Here is a 24003-nt window from a genome sequence, read left to right on the forward strand (position 1 = left end):
CATACACTGTAAGATGTTGATCTTTGACCAAATGGATTTACGCCATCCATAGCCAGGCCTAAGCGCAAATTTCGAGCTTCCCTGGCAAAATCCGACCATGTTCCATCTATATGTTTCCAGGCTGCGCAATCTGCAGGAATTCGTAGCACACCATCCGAAGATTTATTCTCCTCATGCCATGATGCTAGGGCGGCCATGGACTTACATTCGAAGAAATGCTTGATGCGAGGAAGCAAAGGAAAATGTCGCAAAACCTTTTGTGGAATTTTTGTCCCGTGGAGATCTACTCGATATCTTTCGGAATCACATTTCGGACACTTCTCCATGTCTGTGTATTCCCCTCTGAAAAGAATGCAGTCATTAGGACAAGCGTGGATAGAATTGTAATCCATCCCCAAGTTTCGCAAAATCTTTCTTGCTTCATCTCGGGAATCTGGCATCACATTGTCAGCTGGTAGAATGTGCTCTTTCAGCAATCTACACAACATAAAAATATGATACAGTCGTGTAAAAATCTATCAGATCATTATACATTTAGAGTTCTATTAAAGTAAACTAATTGTAATAGATCACCTGAAAAGCGCTGTGACGCTAGTGTCACTCCATCCAAACTTTGCCTGCATGTTGAGAAGAACCAGGAGTGCTTTCAATCTAGACATACGTGCTCCATTATACAATGATGTATCGGCTTCACTTTTCATATCATCATAGATAAGCCTTTCTGAATCCATGATCGTCTCGATCATTTCATCAATCTCGGGCTCAAACATTGCCTCGTTGGGAATGTGCTCTGCATGATCATCCCCCGAGCTGTCAGAGGCTACATCTTGTGGCCTCACATATGCTGCTTGACCAAAGCACCTGCGAATACGTCTATTGGGTTGCAAGATTGCTGCTTTTGGCCAGCGTCAGAGTCCGACGAGTTATAATTGGCAACAACTCGATCTATAATAGATGGATCGAACTCGCCAAATTCGCGAACGTGCTGCAAAGAAACACGTCTAGTCCGTCGCACAGCATGCTTGCATTGATTACAAGGACATAAGACCCTCGTTGAGAGATAGGTGTTTCGGTTGGACGGTCCCACATCCTCGTCGCTACTCATAATGAGGATAAAAAACTTATAACCTGGATAACAAATTTAATATTCTATTGGCATTCTTCGTCTTATCTCTCTTTCTCTCTCTCTCTCTCTCTCTCTCTCTCTCTCTCTCTCTCTCTCTCTCTCTCTCTCTCTCTTACCTCACATTCTCTAGTCATGTCCAATCCCCGCACACCTCGGTCTAGAGGTGCACGGAGATCAGAACCACCGGGTTATAATCTCGTCTTTATTGGTCAATACCTATATTTGTGGGTACAAGAAATCTAAACACCCACGTCTACATGATACTGCATGTAGTGGACAAAATCCCTTTGCCTCTTCTCTAGCTGTAGCACTTCACTTCATCTTAACATCTTTTCACAGTAGATCTTTTCACTGTTCGTCTAACTCTAAACCCTAAACCGTAAGTAATTCTTGCGTGGACTCGATCTAACGTAAATAAGCGTAAATCTAAATAAACGTAAATCTAACTAAAAATAAAGCTAAATCTAATTTAACGTAAGTCTAATGACTAGAGGTTGTCTAGATGGTCATTGTGTCGGGGATGTAGTGACTCTTGCCGCCCTGAAGATCCACCTTCTTCCCTATCTTCTGAAGACATTTCACCAGTACTTTTGGATCGACGGAGCCCACCATGAGTGAAGGCAGCAGTACCCTATATTCCATTGAGGGCTTTCTTCACCCGCTTCATGCAGGCATCGCAGTCTATGGAGACCCGCATCTAATCTAATATAACGTAAATCTAAATCTAGCTTAAATAAACGTAAATCTAGTTAAAAATAAACCTAAATCTAATTTAATGTAAATCTACATATAACCTAATCTTTAACGTCTTTTAAGATAGTTTCCTACGACGTTATAACTCTGTTCTTCCTGTGTGTGTGCGCGTGTGTGGATGTGTGTGCCAATAAAAAGAGATAAATGGTATAACCTTTCTATCACCCATGCCAAGTATGATAGATTGATTATGCCATTTCTCTCTTGAATAATAGGTCTTCAGTTCAACTCCTCGTCGGCTAGATCTTTAGGTCTTTTAATTTTAAGTAGTTTCCTACGACGCTCCCTTAGTTTCTCTTTCTTTCTCTCTCAATGTGTGTGCGTTTTTTTGAATCGTATGCATGTTTTCTTTCTCTTTTCCTCTCTCAATGTGTGCGTTTTTTGTTTATGCATGTTCTCTCTCTCTTTTCCTCTCTCAATGCGTGCGTTTTTTGTTTATGCATGCTCTCTCTCTCTTTTTCTCTCTCAATGTGTGTGTGCATTCTTTGTTTATGTATGTGTGTGCGTTTTTGCACTCTCTCTCGCTCTCTCTCTCTCTCTCTCTCTCTCTCTCTCAAAAACACTATGTGTGTGTGTGTATGTGTGTGTGTGAGAGAGAGAGAGAGGGAGAGAGAAAGAGGGGAAGGGAACATGAGAATGAGGAGAGGGAAGGAGCATACCCGGCTCTCCTTCCTCTCCTCGTGTGTGTGTGTGTGTGTGTGTGTGTGTGTGTGTAAAAGAAAAAGAGAGAGAGAGAGAGAGAGAGAGAGTGAGGGAGAGCGTTACCTGCTCTTTGCTTGAGGGCGTCGAAAAACTCAGATCTGAGATCTGAGTTTTTGGGCGCGCTCGGTTATTTTTTTTACCCCAGCTGGCGTCGCTATGAGCGTCGCTATAAGCGTCGCTGTGTGAGCGTCGCTAATGTGAAGAGCCTCTTGTAGTGGTAGAGCTTCCCTGCCACGGCCATGTTGGGCATATCCCACACTTAATGCATTCAAGGTGATGACATTCCGAAGAGAATGCACATCAAGAACTTTGTCATGATTTTGTGAGAGCACCATATTTGACACACATATTGACCAAAGCACCACAAAGTGCAACATCTAGAACCTCATTGTGAATTTTCTCACCCATGTCAATGTCTTGCATAAGGGCATATGCCTTCAAGGTGCAAGCATAGGTGACTACATCTAGAGAGAGGCCTTCCCTTAGCATCCAATCAAGTACATTTTGTAAGGCAACCACATTTGGCATACAAATTGATCAAATCACGGCTAAGTTCTCCAATAGCCCCAAATTCCTTGCCATAGCCATGTTGAGCATATCTTGCAATCAATGTGCACAGAGTGAGGACATTTCAGAAAGGATGCCCATATTAGAAGAAAATTTTGTATACATATCGACCAACACATTGCCAAGCACCACCCAATAGCCTCTCATCCCCTGATTAGAAATCTCATCTTGACTTCTCTTCACCAATGTGAAGGTATTGGATAAGGTCACAAGCCTTCAAGGTAGGCAATCACATTTGGAAAAGGACATACCCTTTCCATCTTGGTTAAAACAACTTTGACCTTCATTGCCTCAACCATGATGGGCATATCATGCAATCAACACGCTCCATGAGAGACGACATCTTGAAGACGATCTCCATCAAGAACTTCTTGTTTTGCATCAACACTTGACTTGCGATCTCATATGTTGATGAGATTTTTGTGCCTTTGTAAGGGCACCACATTTGGCGCACATATCGATCAAAGCATTGCCAAGCACAACATGTTTCTCCAGCAGCCATTGACTTGCAATCTCATAGTGTTGATGAGATTTTTGTGCCTTTGTAAGGGCACCACATTTGGTGCACATATCAGCCAAAGCATTGCCAAACACAACATGTTTCTCCAACATCCGTTGACTTGCAATCTCATAGTGTATTCTCTCACCTATGTGAAGGTCAAAAAAGAAATCCTTCTTCTAAGCACAAGCGTATAGTATGGCCAAAAATGTAATGGAATTGATATTTTGGTATTTAATACAGTTGACAGGTGGAAAAGTCTTGACCAAGCTAGGTCTATGTGCATGGATATATATTTTATGTACATTTTATTATTTAAGTGCTCTTTATGAGCTTTGGCCATTTATGACCGGTCAGTCAGTTTTTACTCACTTTGACCATTCAAGAAATCTATAAAGTAAATGCGTGCAAGAGGGAAATGGTCACTCTTTCACGGGGGGATCGAGATTGCACCCAGTGTCTGTGTATTTCTTATATCCTCTCCTCTCTTATCTCTCTTGCCATATCGTTGTAGCACTCCGCTCTAAGAGGTGCACCTGCACATGTTTTCCTAGTCTCTGTCGCCCTCTGTCTCTCTCCTCTTGCGTATCGCTCGATTTATGTGCAAGTACGATTAGTAGGTATGCAGGTTTGTCGTTCATGAGCTATGTTGTGCTATTTTGTAGGGATGCTGCACATCCGTTTGTAGAGTGGTATCAGAGATTTGGCTACATCTTGGGTTTCAACAATCGTAACTATCAAGATTATCATGATCAAAGATAAGCCTTACCTCTCTTAAACTTCATTCTTTCTTAACGTATTTTAAGATTCTGCATAGATTGATTATTGTCAATCCCATAAGATTTTCATCATGTTTGAATTGTGTAGAGCTTGTAAATTCTATAATCAAACGTAATCTACATGGCTTAGAATAATCTCAAATATGGGCTTGACTAAAATATTAGGAATATCAAGGGTAGTTTTATGAAGAAGAGAAGCTGGAGTTTAACAAAAAAGAGAAGAGTGTGCTCTTCATAGTAGGAAGCACCCCTATGGAGATAAGAAAAGGGGAAAGCAGTGAGTTTAGCTTCAAAGAAACGATTTTGATGCACCTATATATGACTTACGGCTTCCGAGCTCAAAGAGGATGAGGGAATATTAGACAGGAAAAACTCGAAGAGGTAGAACCCGAAGAAAATGAGAGTAGATTGTTGTATTTAGAACTTTTGGCAGCAAGGGTATCAAGTTTGGCATGTGACTTCAAATTTGCATGTTGTCAATAGTGCTCACCAACATGTAACCCTATAGTGTGATAGTACCACAACATTGGGCCGAAAATAGCAACACCACAAAAACGAGCCCACAACCAGGGAGAAACTGACGTGGTAGCTTGTGCTGCAGCATCGATAATGGCAAAGAGCGCAAACCAAGCATGCCGTCAAAAGCAGAGGTGCTCAATTAAACTCTTACGACAAGTGAAGATCACCAAAACAATGGTGGGTGGCAGTAAGAAAAGGAATGGCTACAAAGACCATGCACCAACCCAGCTTACACCACATAGTTTCTCTCTCCCTCTTGACCCCCTCTCTCTCTCACCAATCACCCGGTCCTCACCTTTGCTTTTGCATGTGCAGCTCATGTAACTCACACTAGCTCTGCCGATCCTCCTCATATTCCCGTTGCATGGCTATTGCCAGTTGATGGACTCCCTTTGCATGCAACTGCTAGCCAACTTTTCTCTCTTTGTCTCGCCCTTTCAACCAGCTGCTGCTGCTGCTACCGCCTAGGTGTTTTTTTTTCTCTCCCCCCTAGTTGGATACACACTTGTGGAAAACGTAATTCCTCTCTTTTTCTATCTCTCTTGCTCGCTCTTCATCTGGTGACCACATACTTCGTCCCTATTTTCTCTCTCTTTTTGTCAAAAACCTCCACACACATACCTACTAGCGACTCTCGCTTCTCTTGGAAGTTGGTGGTGAGCGTAGCGGGCCAAAACCAATCCAGGTGTCCTGTATCAAAACATACTGTGCTCTTGAGATGTGTATACCATCTGGGCTTGGGCTATCTGGCGGTGCCTCCATTAGCAAATTGACCGCTTGAACCCCATAACAGTGGGCAAAATTTATATGGACCTCAGGACTGTTCAAGCTTTGTATGTACCTTACCCGCAGGTTATTTACAATGTTGAACTTCAATGTCGTAGGTTTGTCATGGCATTTTTTTAGCCTTGTTCTTCTAGCATGATTGGGTCCACCATTGTTGACCTTGTCCATCAATGGTCCCTCCTCCTTCTACAGTGAGGTTATTCAATTTTTTAAAATGAATCCATGAATTTGAATTTGATCTGTTCAAACTATATGGTTCAAAAGGTGCAACCAAAGTTCCCGCAATCTCTACAAGAAGGTTGCTCACACACGGTCCTTTGAAGACAAGGGGACCCACAAGGTATGTTCCGCCCGCGAGAACCAAAAAAAAAAAAAGAGTATCGCTCGTTAGCCCATCTCCCATCTCCCCATACGAATCAACATCGACTAAGTTGAAATTCGGCCATCCTCTGGAGTCATTGCAAGGATAATCTTGTCGATACCGGTCCACGACACTAAAAAGCCCACTCTCAAAATGGCATGGCAAGACCCCATCTACTACAAAGGGGCACACGGTAGTGGAGTCGAGTCCGGTTGTTCCCCTCAGTGATCCTACTTTTCTCTTCACCAACTCCAGCATGAACCAGTAAAATGGGCCAATTGGAGCGGGCTTGCGACACACACAAAAGTGCATCCATTCCAATGGAAAGCACAATGATCTCGCGAAGATTGAGAAGGACGAGTTTTACCGTAACCCTAGAATCAGGACTGAAATCATCCTCATCATCATGAGTTCCAGCATAGGTGAGCCCAAAGATATCTTCTTCTTCTTCTTGAACATTCCATGTGCTATCAAACTAAACATGTAATCTTTTATACAATAGTAATATCACTAAAGAGGCCAAGTAGTGCTGCTCTTCTTTTGGCATAAATTGAATTATCTTAAACAAGCCGCCATCTTCTTTTATTTTTAACACAAAATTAACACATTCTGGATTTGCTAACTATATCTTGCAGTGAGATTGATAATTGCAACTCTCTCCTATTTGAATCTCTCTCTACACGCACATGCTGGCGTATAAATTTTTTAAAATGCAGTATATCATCTAGGTTCGTATATTCAATACCTCCCTGCTTTTTTTCATGCTATCTTTTGAGCTATGAAGCGAGCCATCTCTCATATTTTGGCTTGAGATTTGAACTAAATGGAGTTGTTATTGAGAACATTTGACATTAAGCTATGTAGATACTCACACAAACTGAGGTACTTTGCATTAATGAACGACAGTTTGTGAGTACTTTACCACTCACTATACTCCAAACTAGTGTCAAACACATAATAAATATTTTTCTCTTTTATGTCTTGTCTAGTCCATTAGTCACGACTCACATGCACATAGATTCACCAATTTAGGCAGTGTGCCAATGCTCATCTTGGTGTAGATACGCCGATTTACGCAACACCACTAGTCATCCACCGATTTACATAGCACAAAACTTAATGCAGATCCACCGATTTAGGCAACATTAGTGCATATTCGTTGATTTAGGCATCACATCTCATTGGTGTGGATTCGTCGGTTGAGGCAACACTAATCACAAAATCATGTTGCAGCACCACTATAACTGGTATGATTTTGTTACTCGGGTATACAAAATGAAGGATATTTGGATTTGGATGGGTATAAGTTGAAAGCTATTTGGATTTGGATTTCAAATTGGTATACGATGGTTTCTAGTCTCGACATTATTTATGGAAATGGACTGAGACTGATGATAATTGATTTATTCAATCATGAGCGTGACAAATGATATCGTGAATCATCAGGATATGACATATATTGCTTATTCTAGTGGTATGGGACACTAGAATAGGGAGTATGTGGATGACGACAAGCATAAGCAATGCTGTTTACTTTCATTTTTTTCTTGTACTATGTGATATTCTTGACACAAATACTAATCACTGTTTTTGACAAGTATCATCTGCAGATTCATACTTTGCAATTGAGGACAATTGATTTCCAACGGAGAGGTATGTAATGAAGTCGATATTTTGGTATTTACTGCAGCTGACGCGTGGCAAGTCTTCATCGAGTTAGGCCTATGTGAATGGATATATATTTTATATACGTTTTATTATTCAAGTGTTCTTTATGAGCTTTGGCCATTTATGACCGGCCGGCTAGTTTGTACTCACTTTGACCATTCAAGAAATCTATAAAGTAAATACGTGCAAGAGGGAAATGGTCACTCTTGCATGGGGGAGATTCTAGTGTGTGTATTTCTTCTATCCTCTTGAAACATTTAATGGCCTAATAACTTATGTGTAGCGGAAATTAGCATGAACATAGTGGGCATTCATTAGAATAGATTCCTAATGAGAATTACAAGAGTGCTTGGGTGGAGAGAGCAACGAAAAGCATTAACATCTAGTTAGATAGCATCGACAATACTTTCAAAAGAGAGAGAAATTGAGCTATTAACAACAGTTGAGGACCGGATTTTCATGGAGCCGGTCCCCCCTCCAAAAGGCTTTGTATTATGGTTTCTCCCATCAAGAGAGACATTGTACAATACAATTCTTTGTGTTCCTTCAAGACTAGCTAGTGCAATGAAGATGGAAACTTCATGCACTAAGCAAAACACTTAACAAACACAACTTGAATTATCCCCGTTCTCAGACCCAAGACCTCACACACCTTCGAAGATGGTGAGAGCTAGTAGGGTATGAGAGTAGATTGAGAGGAAGAAGGAGTATCTTACGAGAAAGATGTACATCTCCTCACATAATCACTCATATGTAGCATAGCTTAGCTTAGTAATTAGCTTGGTAGAGGATATGAGCATGCATTGAAGCTTGGCTCTTGGTTGGATTTGCATCCACATGCCAAGAGAGTGTTGATGTAGGCTTCTATCTCACAAGCTTGGAGTAGGTGATGAGTTCTCCATTAAAGCTTGGGAAGAGATAGTCTTCTCTTTCTTCACACATGAGCTTGTGTGAGTGTGTGTGTGTGATAATGCCTTGCAAAAATCAGCCCCCTCTCTCTCTTGGGCGAGCCCTCTTGCTAATTGCTCTTGCTGAAGCCTCATTGGCCCTCCCCAAGTCAAGCCAATTACAATTAAGCAGCATAAGTGATAGCCTTCTGACATGTGTCCACCTTTCCCCTTTTGTAAGAGCTTTAGGTAATTAAATAATTAAACTAAACTCTCATTGGACCCCTTTGCCTCCTGGCCAATAGGAATCAGGCAAGCCATGGGGCTCCTGAAAGCTCATTGGACCCCTTGGGAGACTGCCCAATAGTCTTCTAGGAGACTTAATTCTTATTGGTTTCTTTTATTAAATGTTTTTAAATTAATTAAACTAGATTTACTCTATCTTAATTCTCATTGGTCCACTTCAAGGGTCATCCAATAGAAATTGGGCACACCTTGTGGGCATCTGGCCTAAGGAGCTGACATGTGTCCCTCATTCCCTTTGTGTAAAGGGAGCCTGTGTGTGTGTGTGTGTGTGGCTTTCTCTCTCATCCCCTACCTTTAGGGATCGCCCCTCCCATGTAGGGATGTGCAAAGACTTTTAGGGCACACACAAAGCATCCAATTTTCCCTAGGGTTGACCTTTGGACACAACCTTTGAATTTTGGAACCTTAGCATTTTGGAAGTCTTAATGGGCTGAACCGTAGGGTCTTTTTAGCCCATTGTTTCACATGGCTCTTTTGCAGATGGCCCCCCCTTTGGATCCCTATTTTGCCTCCTTTGGATCCCTATTGTGGCCGGTCTGCTAGCTTAACCAATATTCTAGCTTTTTCTCCCCTGGCCTTCCCCACATTAAATGATCAGTTTAATATGAGAAAATCATTTAGGAGAATTAGATATTGATTATTATGACATTACCTCTCTCTTGAAATCACAGTCGTCCTCGACTATGGTGTAGAGAAGATAAAGCATGTTCTTGAGTCCTTTTCTTAGCGGGTAGAGGATCCCTATGTTACCCTACGACATCATTCCACAATGGATGGCTAGTCCATTTGGCGCTTGAGAGCCTGAGGCTGCCGCAAGCATGTCTGCACATTAGTCCTATCAGTCTTCCATAGTAGAGTGACAAGCTCTACTTGGTGTTTGGGAGAAGTCGTCTCCGCAAACTTGATCTAAGCATGCATACTACTTCATTTTTGTGCACAAATAAAGAAAAAGAGAGTCTTATAAGACAAAAATTTTGTTCATTTTTAACATTTGCTTACTCTTGGGAAGCATTGTAAGCATTGACAAGGTTTAGGTTATCCTTTAATTGTATGCCTTGCATCCATCTAGCATCTTCAAAAGGATAGTTCTTAAACTTAATAAGATATCGTCGGATAGTCTTACCGCCTCTTAGTACCTTGTCTTCATGTCGGAGAATGGACTCGGGCTGCAGCACCTCTTCTTGGTCCTCGATCTCCGGTGGGTCTTCAATAGTTGGTTCTTGAGGTGGCTCTCTTTTGTAAGGCTTTAATAGGCTCACATGAAAAGCATTGTGTATGAGCCAATGATTGGGAAACTTGAGTTGATAGGCCATCTCATTGATTGGCCTAAGAATCTGAAAGGGACCATAGTACCGTTTTGCTAGTTTAGCATAGTACTTTTGGTGACCCGTAGGATTCTTGCCCGTTGTGTGCCTTAATCGAGCCTTGGGAAACTTTAACAAGACCCAATCGTTTTCTTTAAAGGCTTGGGCTCGTCTGTGCTTGTCAGCAGCAGCCTTTTGCCTTTGCTGTGAGATAGAGATAGCATCCTTAATCTTTTGGAAAGATTCTTGTAGGTCTCGGCTATACTCATCTGCAGCGACGATCTTCCCATGTACCTTAAGTAGCAAGGGACTTTTTGATCTTCCCTCAATTACCTCGAAAGGTGCTTTTCCCGTGGAAGTATGTACAATGTTATTGTAAGCATACTCCACTAAGGGTAAGTACTTCTCCCATTGGGATCTTTGATCTACTTCCGTTACATAGGCTTTTAGTAGATTGAGAATGGTTAGGTTAGCTATTTCACTTTGGCCATCAGTTTGTGGATGATAGGCCGAAGAGAAGTGTAGCCTTGTTCCTAAATTCTCAAAGAGACCCTTCCAGAAATTACTGGTCATTCTAGGATCTCTATCCGACACTATGGACATGGGCAAGCCATGGTACTTGAAAATTTGTGAAATAAAGAGGGTTGCCATTTGATGGGCTTTGATAGTCTTTTTGACAGGTATAAAATGAGCTAGTTTACTAAACCTGTCTACTATCGTCCATATTCCCGTATTCCCATGGATAGACTTAGGCAATCCAAAGATAAAATCCATGGATATGCTCTCCCATGGTGCATTAGGGATTGGCAAGGGTTGAAGCAATCCAAGTTGCTTCCCTCTATCAAATTTTGTCTTTTGGCATACCACACATTTGGAAACATACTCTTGTATGTTCACTTTCATGGTAGGCCAATAGAAATATGTTTCAATTCCCTTTAAGGTAGACTGAATCCCTCTATGCCCCGCATAAGGTGGAGCATGAGATTCATACATTACTTTCTCACGTAGTGAAATAGTAACACATAGTCTATTGCCATAGAGAAGATAACCATCTTGTAAAGTAAATGGTTCTTCTTTCTTCCCTAATGCAAGGGCTGAAAGCACATCTCTAAAATCGGGATCAATAGCATACTCATCTATCATTGAAGATAGATCATTGTGAGTTGCTATGGAAACCGCATTCACTCGCGGCCGTCTTGAGAGTGCATCAGCTACTTGATTATGCTTGCCAGCAATGTGAGCAATATGAAAATGAAATTGCGAAAGGAAATTTTCCCACCTCATTTGTTTGTCGGAGAGCTTGGTCTGCATCATGAAGTACTTAAGACTTTGGTGATCCATTCGCAGAATGGAAGGAGTCCCCAATAAATAGTACTTCCATGAGTCTAAGGCATGTAGAACTGCAAGGAGTTCCTTTTCGTATATGCCTAGAGCTTGCTCAACAGGGTCGAGCCTTCGACTCTCATAGCCTATGGCGTGCCCTTCTTGGAGCAAAACAGCTCCAAGGCAATCACCACAAGCATCGCATTGGACCTCAAATGGTTTTGAGAGATCCGGTAGTGTAAGCATAGGTTGAGAGATAAGCTTTTCGAAAGCATTGTTCTCCTTAGCAAACCCTGTATACCTAACGCTTTTCTTTGTTAGGTCATGTAATGGTCCCGCAATTTGTGAGAACTTTTCTATGAAGCGTCTATAGTATGCACACATACCTATGAAGCTTGTTAGTTCATGAAGATTCCTTGGTTTAGGCCATCCTTTTATTACCTCTAACTTGGATGGATCCATTTGGATGCCATCTTGAGAGATAATGTGACCTAAATACTGAATCTCTTGCAAGAAAAATTCACTTTTCTTTCGATTAACATAAAGTTTATTCTCTCTTAAAACTTGAAATATTACCTGGAGGTGTTGCTTGTGTTCCTCCAATGAATTAGAGTAGATGATAATATCATCAAAGAACACTCCAGTGAAGGTTCGATGAGGCCTGAACAGCTTCTCCATCAAGCGGTTGAATGTGGCTGGTGCATTGGTCAAGCCAAAAGGCATGACAATGTATTCGTAAAGACCAAATGTAGTACGAAATGCGGTATTTACAATGTCTTGATCAACTATCCTTATTTGATGATAGCCACTTTTTAGGTCAACCCTACTGAAGTAGGTCGATCCTTGTAGCTTATCAAATAGGTCTTCTACCCGTGGAACGGGAAACCTATTCTTGATAGTGATCCTATTTAGTGCTCTATAGTCGACACACATATGATATGTGCCGTCTTTCTTTTGCACTAATAGCACAGGTGAGCAAAATGGAGATGAGCTTGGCCTAACCATACCCTTCTCAACTAACTCATGCACTTGCCGCATAATCTCCTCTTGTTGAGCTTGAGAAACTCTATAAGGAGGTTTATTAGGCGGTGAACTTCCTGGAAGAAGTTCAATTGCATGGTCATCATTACCTTGTTTAGGAGGTAGCTCACAAGGGATGTTGTCAATAAAAACATCTTGAAACCCCTTGAGAAAATTGGATAACTCTAATTCCTTTTGGTTGCTTTTATTTTCTTTTGCTAAAGCATTAGGTTCATTTTGAGAGTCTTCAACAAAAATCATGTACACGGAAATAGAGCTCTTTATTGACTTGTTGAAAGCTGGTGTATGTACAATGGGGATGGTGTTACCCATTTCCTTAGCATCTATATACATGTATTTTTCCCTGAACTTAAAGGAGATTCTCCTTTCAGGAAATTTAACATTGGCATCCAGGCGGTTAAACCATGGTGCCCCTAGGATTACATCGTCATGCTTGAGAGGAGAGATAAAGAAGTCCTCTTTGTCCACATAGCCTTGGACATGAAGCCTCAATTTCCCGATTAAGGGAGTGACTGAAGCTTCTTGCCCCTTGAAGGCACTATCTGCGGGTAGGACATCTCCTATCTCATAGGATTGTATTCCTAGCTTGGTGGCCAACTCTATAGATATAAAATTGTGAGTAGAACCAGGGTCAAAGAGAATAAAAGCATCATGTTCTCTTACCTTTCCCCAAGCATGGCATAGAGGAGATCCTTTGTGGTGAGTTTGGTGAGTCTCCTCCTCTTGAATTTCAACCAAGGAAGCTCTAGGAGGATCTTGGCGGTTGTTCTTTTGGGGACAAGCGCGGTACGCATGCCCTTGTTCGCCGCACTTGAAACACCGGTTATCCTTACGATAACGCTCAAGCTCTTCAGGAGAGAGTTTATTGTTACCTTTGTAAACTCCCTTCTCTTTAGCTTTGTTGGAGTTGCCCTTAGGAGACTTTTGGACATTTCCTTCCCCTTAGGCTCATTGGAACCCTTGTTTTCCGGGGGCTTATTATTTCTTTTTGCCCCCGTTTGGAAATTGATTCGAGAGGCAACCATAGTGTGGTGTATTACCTCCGATATGGTACGTGGTCTTTGGGAGTTGACATACTCCGCTATTTCTTCGGTTAAGCCCGCACAAAATTGTTGCTTTTGCTCTCCAAAATCCAACTTTTTGAAGACAGTGGCTTTGAGTTGTAGGTCCTAAAACTTGTCTACATATTTGTGGATAGATTCATTGGGAGAGAGCTTTAAGCTTCGCCATTCGGTGAGTACTTTGTCTTTGGCATCGGTGGCCAAAAACTGCTTCATAATGGAAGCTCTTAAAGCTTTCCATGTTCGTGGAGCTTCATCGTTGGCTCGTAGGCTAGACCACCATTGTCTGACGGACTTTTGAAAGTGCATAGCTACATGGCGTAGCTTAGAGGACTCCGTGAAGCCCTCATCTCCAAACGCCGCATCGAATTGTTGGATAAAGGCCAAGACTTTGTCCGTAGCACCAAAGGGACCATCATAGGTAAGGAAAGAGATGCTCTTCCCTCCCTCTTTGAATTTCTTCAACTTGGACGACCTCTTCCATGCGGGATTTCCTATGGCCTCTTCTTTTTGATGGTTCAAAGGTTGCACCATCACTTTCTTCAGAAGGTGAAGAATTTGAAGAAGGTGGAGAAGAGGGTGACCTCTTTCTCGCCTTTTTCTTGTCTTGATTTTGTCTTCTTCACCATAGCTTTCATAAGAGAAAGAGGATGAAGAAGATGGAGAAGAGGGTGTCCTCTTTCTCGCCTTTTTCTTCTCTTGCTTTTTATCATCCCTCTTTGAATTATGGCGTGGAGAAGAGTGTGATGGTCTTCTCCGCTTTGGTGGTGATGGAGAGCGTTTAGCCCGCCGTCTTCGTGGAGCCATCTCCGCCGAGGTGACGGGAGACTCGCTTCTTTCTCGTTCCTTCGGTGGAGGCTCTTGAGTTCTCCTTTGGGAAGGAGATGCATCATCAAGAAGTAAATTCTTGAGCCCTTCATATGGATTCTCTTCTTCTTCCCGAATCGGAGAGAGACCTCTTTTGGTAGTCTCACAAGGAGGCTTCCTAGGTGTTCTCTCGTCATGGTGATGAGCTTGGAGAATCCCGTGAGCACGGAGCTGCCATTGCACTTCACTTTGGAGAGATGGATTGCCCATGGCTTGTTGAAGCCTAGAAACAAGATAGTTAACAAGCATTGAAGCATCATTAGTAGCTTGCTCATGAGCAAAATCAAAGTTATCAACATTAATTTCACTCTCTTTACTATTGTCAGCCATTCTAACAACTTTTAGGTGTAAAATTTTTAGGTGTACTTTGGCACTTCAAGCCCTAGTTGCTACTCCTCTTTAACCCTTTAGAAAAAGCACTCAAGCTACTGTACCCGCGGCTCGAATACCATTAATTGCAAGGAATAGAAGAGAGGGTCTTTCGACACCAGAATAGCACCCGCTCCTGTCAAGCTTCTAATAGCTCAATAGTGGTTAAGCTGTCGGCAAGCCCCGTAGGACTCCACTATTAAGACCATAGCTGTCGACGGTGATGCCCCGTTAACTGCACGAAAGCAGGCGCACTGCAAGGCTGAAAAATCCCTATTCTACTTACTCACAGGAAATTAATAATACCAACCATTTGTAGCTAGCTTGAGGACCTCCCTTCTTGAGCAAGAAAAGAGAAACCTTGAGCTCTGATACCAATGTAACATTTAATGGCCTAATAACTTACGTGTAGCGAAAATTAGCATGAACATAGTGGGCATTTCATTAGAATAGATTTCTAATGAGAATTACAAGAGTGCTTGGGTGGAGAGAGCAACGAAAAGCATTAACATCTAGTTAGATAGCATCGACAATACTTTCAAAAGAGAGAGAAATTAAGCTATTGACAACAGTCGAGGACCGGATTTTCATGGAGCCGGTCCCCCCTCCAAAAGGCTTTGTATTATGGTTTCTCCCATCAAGAGAGACATTGTACAATACAATTCTTTGTGTTCCTTCAAGACTAGCTAGTGCAATGAAGATGGAAACTTCATGCACTAAGCAAAACACTTAACAAACACAACTTGAATTATCCTCGTTCTCAGACCCAAGACCTCACACACCTTCGAAGATGGTGAGAGCTAGCAGGGTATGAGAGTAGATTGAGAGGAAGAAGGAGTATCTTACGAGAAAGATGTACATCTCCTCACATAATCACTCATATGTAGCATAGCTTAGCTTAGTAATTAGCTTGGTAGAGGATATGAGCATGCATTGAAGCTTGGCTCTTGGTTGGATTTGCATCCACATGCCAAGAGAGTGTTGATGTAGGCTTCTATCTCACAAGCTTGGAGTAGGTGATGAGTTCTCCATTAAAGCTTGGGAAGAGATAGTCTTCTCTTTCTTCACACATGAGCTTGTGTGAGTGTGTGTGTGATAATGCCTTGCAAAAATCAGCCCCCTCTCTCTCTTGGGCGAGCCCTCTTGCTAATTGCTCTTGCTGAAGCCTCATTGGCCCTCCCCAAGTCAAGCCAATTACAATTAAGCAGCATAAGTGATAGCCTTCTGACATGTGTCCCCCTTTCCCCTTTTGTGAGAGCTTTAGGTAATTAAATAATTAAACTAAACTCTCATTGGACCCCTTTGCCTCCTGGCCAATAGGAATCAGGCAAGCCATGGGGCTCCTGAATGCTCATTGGACCCCTTGGGAGACTACCCAATAGTCTTCTAGGAGACTTAATTCTTATTGGTTTCTTTTATTAAATGTTTTTAAATTAATTAAACTAGATTTACTCTAGCTTAATTCTCATTGGTCCACTTCAAGGGTCATCCAATAGAAATTGGGCACACCTTGTGGGCACCTGGCCTAGGGAGCTGACATGTGTCCCTCATTCCCTTTGTGTAAAGGGAGCCTGTGTGTGTGTGTGTGGCTTTCTCTCTCATCCCCTACCTTTAGGGCTCGCCCCCTCCCATGTAGGGATGTGCAAAGACTTTTAGGGCACACACAAAGCATCCAATTTTCCCTAGGGTTGACCTTTGGACACAACCTTTGAATTTTGGAACCTTAGCATTTTGGAAGTCTTAATGGGCTGAACCTTAGGGTCTTTTTAGCCCATTGTTGCACATGGCTCTTTTGCAGATGGCCCCCCCTTTGGATCCCTATTTTCCCTCCTTTGGATCCCTACTGTGGCCGGTCTGCTAGCTTAACCAATATTCTAGCTTTTTCTCCCCTGGCCTTCCCCACATTAAATGATCAGTTTAATATGAGAAAATCATTTAGGAGAATTAGATATTGATTATTATGACATTACCTCTCTCTTGAAATCACAGTCGTCCTCGACTATCGTCCTCGACTATGGTGTAGAGAAGATAAAGCATGTTCATGAGTCCTTTTCTTAGCGGGTAGAGGATCCCTATGTTACCCTATGACATCATTCCACAATGGATGACTAGTCCATTTGGCGCTTGAGAGCCTGAGGCTGCCGCAAGCATGTCTGCACATTAGTCCTATCAGTCTTCCATAATAGAGTGACAAGCTCTACTTGGTGCATGTTTGGGAGACGTCGTCTCCGCAAACTTGATCTAAGCATGCATACTACTTCATTTTTGTGCACAAATAAAGAAAAAGAGAGTCTTATAAGACAAAAATTTTGTTCATTTTTAACATTTTGTACATTTGCTTACTCTTGGGAAGCATTGTAAGCATTGACAAGGTTTAGGTTATCCTTTAATTGTATGCCTTGCATCCATCTAGCATCTTCAAAAGAATAATTCTTAAACTTAATAAGATATCGTCGGATAGTCTTACCGCCTCTTAGTACCTTGTCTTCATGTCGGAGAATGGACTCGGGCTGCAGCACCTCTTCTTGGTCCTCGATCTCCGGTGGGTCTTCAATAGTTGGTTCTTGAGGTGGCTCTCCTTTGTAAGGCTTTAATAGGCTCACATGAAAAGCATTGTGTATGAGCCAATGATTGGGCAACTTGAGTTGATAGGCCATCTCATTGATTGGCCTAAGAATCTGAAAGGGACCATAGTACACTTTATGCCTTAATTTTTTAGATGTGCTCCTTGCTTACCATACTCGACTCAATGCCTGTATATTTGAAGTATGAACACATCTTTCGACACACACACACACACACACACACACACACACACACACACACACACACACAAACACGTAATATATGGAACAAAGGAGATAAGGCGACAAACATGTGGCGATATTATAGACACACAACCAAACAACACACACGTACTTACACATTACCAAAAGTTTTGTTAACAAGTTTTTTCTAAACATGACACATGCAACAACATCATTGGCGGAAGATTGATAGAAGGATGGATACCTCCAAAGCAGGACGAGATGATGGATTTCAAAGCCAAACCCCCCCCCTTTTTTTTGCTTTTCTTCTGGCATAGACAAGTCCCTTATTTTGTAACTTATTTGGTAACTTGGTCTCTAGATGCATGTAGGCATCTTTGACTTTATCAAGTTTTCATTGGCATTGAATATAAAAACACTACAAAAACTCAAATAACTGGTTTATATTTACCTACTTAATGAGTACACGGACCCAAAGGTAATACCGGCACAACTACAATATAATGGTTAAAAGCGTTCACTCTACAATAATTGGCTCACTCACGAAAAAGGTTTTACCTTTTTCTACATCAAGTAGTAAATTGATAATAGTTAAAAGCAGGACTTGATGCCACCCAAGCAGGACGTAATGATGGATTGCAAGGCCATAGAACCCCTTCCGGTGTTTATTTTTCATTTGTAACTATTGGCATAGACAAGCCGTGTAAGTTATAGTTCAACTTGTAACTTGTTTTGGAATTTATTGAGAAGCATGTATACCTTGAGTTTATCAAGGTTTCACTAACATTGAGTCTTCCAAATCCCAAATAATCCGTAAAAAAAAAAAAGAGAGAGTACACGGACCAAAGGGGATACCTACACACTAACTAAGTATGGTTTAAACAATACGTTTATGCAAAAATGTACTTACATATTACGTTTTCCTATAGCAAATGGGTAACTGGCCAGTATCTACATGGAAAAAGAGATTTTGATAAGTAATAAAGGCTTAACAACTTGCAAATGCTAGCTTGCATAACAGCTTGCATACCTTATTAGATGCGCCGAATGCCAAAACTGGCAAAGTGGGTTGCAGATAACGATGAGATTTGGCCTTTAAGGCACCGCTCAATAGCTTACTATAAAGCAAGATCAGCGCATGCAATACTCAGCTACACCCCTTCGCAAGCTCTTTTTCGCTATGGCATCATGCTGTAGCAATTGAGAAACTATAGTGCTATCATCTCTCAGATACACCATCTACTAAGCCATAGCGATATTGCAACTCTCTCTCTCTCTCACACACACACACACACACACACACACACACTCACAAACCAAGCTGCAGTGCGAACACACATACACACACACACACACACACACACACAATACAAGTACCAGGCAATACGGACAACCATTCTCTACAAGGCATAGCGCAAGCAAAGACACGAAGCACTGTGTGGCGGGATACGACCACTCACTCCAAGGAAAATTGTTGCAGATTGTCCAATTGTGCAACATCAATTCTTGTGGTGCATTTTTTGGATTGGTTTTTCTGTAAATAGGAAACCCTTTTCCCCACTCCTCCCACTATCACTAGGTGCGACCCAACTCTAAAAGAGTGCAATCGCCTTGCATTTCTAGGGTGATGAGGTCGCCCATGGAGACGGTGGGTCTGTAAAAATGTTATGCGTCCTTGGAGGAAAGGCACTGTGCCACAATGCCTGTGATTTTTCCTTGGGTGAGTAGCCTTAGGACTAAGTAACATGGGGTATTGAAGGAAGCGTGAGCGATGGGATTGACGAGAGGAAAGTGAGACAGGAAAATCGAAACGTTGCTCACCGTTAGATGTGTCCGAGTTTACTTTTCAACATTTTGGTTTAGATTATATATTTTTGTTTTCCCCCTTTGGACAACCAAATGCTTGTGTGCATGTGGATGGAGTGAGAGATGCTCACTGTGGCCATTTATGTTCAAATCCCACATGGGTTCTCAAGGTTGACTTTTTGACCTCAAGATCCCCGTCCTCCTCACTATCTCACACGGGCATGGGATGGATGGGATCAATGGCCCACGCCTATTTCTTGAAGCGGGTGCAATTTGAGCCAGGTCCGATGCAGTTTGTGTAAATGCGGGAAAATAGGTAAATTCAGATGCAGGAAAACTTGTAAATTTGGACTCGCCCTCCCTCTCGCGTGCTTGTTAAAAGCAACTAGTGTGGCCGGCGGCCTTCGGCCGCTCTCTCCCTCTCTCCCCCTCACTTACATAAACCAGAACTCACCGGATGCAACAAACTTTGACAAGTGGCACTGAAAAAACAGTCTCCTTAATATGTACTGTAGAAGTATAGATGGCACTGCGAAAGCAGTTTCCTTAATATATAGTATAGATAGATAGCAGAAGGGCTTTTTTTATGATGAACCCGCAGCTGTATAAATTCGGGCAACATCGGACGGTCTCTGGAGTATCTGTGCGCTTTAATTGATACGCACGCAGCGGCAGATCAGAGAGACAGAGGAAGACTCGAGCGATTTCTGGGTAGAGAGTGACAGAGAGAGAAAATGCCTGTATTCAAGACAGAAGGTTTTGAAGGCACATCGGTGAAGTTTAGCCCCTTCGTGGAGACGAGGTTAGCGGTATCCACAGCCCAGAACTTCACCATGCTGGGCAATGGCAGGCAATATGTGCTGGAGCTCACACCCCATGGCATCAGCCAGGTATGCTTCTTTGAAACCAATGACGTGCTCTTTGATTGCACTTGGGCTGAATGCAATGAAAACATCCTCCTTTCTGCAAGCGCCAATGGCAGCCTCAAGATGTGGGATATTGCTCGCCCGCCAACTGCTAACCCCATTGCTTCCCTGGAAGAGCACGCTTGTGAAGCACAGTTTGTTGATTGGAACCCAACTCGCAAAGATTCCTTCCTAAGTGCTTCGTGGGATTGCACTATCAAGCTTTGGTCCTTGGATCGTCCTTCCTCTTTACGCACCTTAGTGGAGCATACGGCACGTGTGTATACGTCTACATGGAACCCTCAACATGCAGATGTCTTTGCCTCATCATCCGCTGACCTCACAGTTCGTTGTTGGGATGTCAGAAACCCCAATTCAATCCTTGTCATCCCTGGACATAGCCATGAAATTTTTGCTTGTGATTGGAACAAATACAATAATTCTCTGCTTGTTACTGGTTCTATTGACAAGACCATATGTGTGTGGGATGTACGCAACCATACAGCACCTGTCACTGTGCTAGAAGGGCATTCTAAAGGCATTAGGAGGGTTAAGTGCTCTCCTTTTCATGAAAATCTTATTGGCTCTTGTGCCTACGACATGACTGTATGCATGTGGGATTTTGCCATTCCAGATGCTTTGCTTGCAAGGTATGACCATCACACCGAGTTTCCCTTTGGCTTTGATATGAGCATACATGAAGATAATCTTCTTGCGAGTACGGGACTGGATGATTGTGTATTTGTATGGCCCCATGGTTTTGATCCGAGAGCCTGATTGTACCCTTGTTGTATAATAGCAAATGCCTTGAATGAGCTAGTGCAAGTAATTGCAGTGATCTGTCCTCGTTGTCATTAATTGTCTTTTATCATTGTTTCACTGGTGTTGCTTCTATTTCTGACGCGTAATACCCTGGCTGTCTTGTATATTTTCTTCTCAACCTTGGTATTTTCGTGCGAGATCTTTTAGTTACTGTGACTTGAGTGATAGGAGCTTGTTATCCATGTCTTTTTTGATTAAAGTGGAATGCTGAGATTCGTGGTATGAAAAAAATATAATTGAGTCCAAATATGTTTGTTAAGTATGCCTGATGTTCTTTTTAAGCAAAGCAGGTGATTTAGATGAAAAAGTGGTGTGGTGTTCTCATCATTTCTTTATACTCTCTTTCTATGGAGGCATAGATATTCAACAAGCCAATTACTTTCACCCAACATTGTAAGTCATTGAGCCCGTCCTGATGCATTGACTGCTCTGTCCACAATGGCATGCTGCTAGCAATTTACAATAGATCTACAATGTCCCTTGGGCTCCCATAGTCTCGACACCAGCTGGCCAAAAAGTTTTATACCGCTTGTCACAAATTGTTGACGTGTCAAGTCACTAAAGAACGGAGCCAACCTTTAGATCACGGCCGAGGGGCCTAAACCCTAAGAAGCAGAAGTAGTAGAAGAAGAAGCGGAAGAAGTTCCCACCAACTTATGGCACCCCGTTCGATGGGGTTCAAGTGACATAAAGACATTAAAATAAAGATGGACCCTCACACACAAAAGATAGCGTAATCAGCTGATGACGTGGTGAAGAAGTACGGATTTCCGGATTTTGCGCTCGCTTGTTGACGTGGGAGATTGTACTGATTTTCGGATTTTGTGCTGGCCTACTGACGTGACAGAGCTGTACGGATTTCCGTGTTTTGTGCTGGCCTGCTGATGTGGTAGAGTTGTACAGATTTCAGCTTTTGTGCTGGTAGCTTTTGTGCATTTGCTTTTGGGCCAGTTGCTTTTGAGTTTACTGCTTTTCATGTAAGTGCTTTTGAGGCCAAGGGCCTTTAAATATGTGGAGAGGGCTCATTCTCCGGCATGCTTCCTGGAGAAGATGCAGAGACTGAGTATAGCATTGTACTCAATTGAATCAATATAAAGAAATACCGAAAAGGGCACCACGGTTTGGGGCCAATACTCTCTAGGGTGGAACTTCGCCACTCCGTGTCGCGTGTGCTCTCTCTCTCTCTCTTTTTTTAAGTTTAGTTGTTATTGAAGTGCTAAAAGTCTGTTCAATCTACTCTTTTCTATTGGCACGTGGTGCCCGTCTCGCGCTAGTGGTATCAGACCATCATGCGTGTGCTTTTTTGAAAGCATACCGTTCCTACAAAAGAGAAAACAGAGCAAACCGGCGCTTCCAAAGGCTACTGGAATTTTATTTGAAGAATCTTCGTGCCCCGACTTCGGACTTATTAGCCACTCCCACCCTTACTTCATTGTGCATCGGGCGCGCTCCCGTCTTCCTCGCTCATGTCTTACAGGGCATAAGCCAAAAGGATGACGTGCAAGAGAAGGATCCAAGATTTGTTTTGAGCTGCTCTTTTTCTCAGATGCAGTGTCATGCAGTGGTGGAAGTCTATAGCTACCAAGCCGCACACTCCAAGGACTTGGCAAGCTTTCAAGAAAAATTTTTCCCGAAGTTATAAGGTTTCTGATATCTTCCTTCGGAGTGCAACTTCTGGCAGAGTGGGGTATCCTAAATGCTTGCCACAGAAACCCTAGCAGATTACGACTTGAAATTTTTGGACATCTCTCAGTAGGTCTCTTCTCAAGCTGATACCCTTGGAGGTCTTGTGTGATCGCTATGTCTTGGGACTACCATCACCGCTAGAGGAACACTCTGTCCAAGAGGTGATGACCATGCTATGGTTGGCTACGACCTTACGGAAGGATTCTAACCCTAATTTTTGGTGCAGGTTTCAGGATGGAAAGTCGATCGAATTTTCGAGCTCGGCTGATGTCAAGATTGCTTTTTAAGTTTGAATTTTGTTTGAGAATCTATTGGAGAACTTGTTTGGTGATCTTGATTGGAATTTGTTTGAAATGGATGGTACCTGTTTTGAACCTGTCTCGGTGCAATTTGAATTGTTTGACTTTGGTTTTAATACTAATTTCAATGGTAGGTTTCTTATTTTATTCAAACTCGTGTAGATTCCTACGGTAGATTCCTTCGCACAGATTCCTCCCAACCATTGTGCCTCGTTTGCAATGGCAAGCAAAATAACCAGTCACAAGTAGGTTTCGAACCTCCGTCCCCATCATGAACAACAACCTCAAATTGTTGAGCTAACCAACCCAACTCGATTGGTTTTGTGCCTGTAATTGACACCTCATCTTTTTAGAAAAAAACTTGTGTTTTGGCTTGCGCTCCTTAGCACAACCCTGCCTTGCGTTCAATCGTGTCGGAACCTTGCATGGAGCCCAACCTTGCCCTGCGCTCAGTCGTGTCGATGATGTCGCTATGATGCAGACACTCATTCAACAAACGCCCTTTCCTTTTTTGCAGCTCCACAATCTGCACCTGTTGAAGATTCAATTTGTACTTCTTTTTTGAAAAACGTTGGCACATACTCTGTGGTGGAGAAGTGAGAAATGTTGTTTTGGTATTATTTGAACCTCGGAACGACGTAGATGGGATGTCTGGGGAGCGTTTTGTTGTATGCTTGAAAACCTCGGAATAACGTAAACGAGGTGTCTGGGGAGCATTTCGTTGTATGCTAGAAAACCTCCGAACGACGCAAACGGGAAGTCTGGGGAGCGTTTGGTTGTATGCTTGAACCTCCAAGTG

At 42.4% G+C, this 24003-nt stretch overlaps 1 protein-coding gene and 1 pseudogene across 2 annotated transcripts; one reads left to right on the plus strand and one right to left on the minus strand.

Moving 5' to 3' along the window:
* Positions 1–5569: 5569 nt before the first annotated feature.
* On the minus strand, positions 5570–6350 carry LOC147425127 (polygalacturonase-2-like; annotated as a pseudogene).
* Positions 6351–20074: 13724 nt separating this feature from the next.
* LOC147425128 (uncharacterized) lies at positions 20075–21212 on the plus strand. Of its 2 annotated transcripts, XM_086500191.1 has the most exons (2): positions 20095–20382; positions 20475–21212. In XM_086500191.1, the coding sequence occupies exons 1-2, from the start codon at positions 20336–20338 to the stop codon at positions 21172–21174; spliced, it is 747 nt and encodes a 248-aa protein (XP_086356317.1). In that variant the 5' UTR covers positions 20095–20335; the 3' UTR covers positions 21175–21212. The 2 variants fall into 2 exon arrangements, with proteins under 2 accessions (XP_086356316.1, XP_086356317.1); XM_086500190.1 differs by having other exon boundaries at positions 20075–21212.
* The last annotated feature ends 2791 nt before the right edge of the window (positions 21213–24003 follow it).

The sequence above is a fragment of the Adiantum capillus-veneris genome, chromosome 25 (genome assembly GCF_014529385.1).
Source record: "Adiantum capillus-veneris isolate H3 chromosome 25, ASM1452938v2, whole genome shotgun sequence".
In the NCBI taxonomy this organism is placed as follows: Eukaryota; Viridiplantae; Streptophyta; class Polypodiopsida; order Polypodiales; family Pteridaceae; genus Adiantum; species Adiantum capillus-veneris.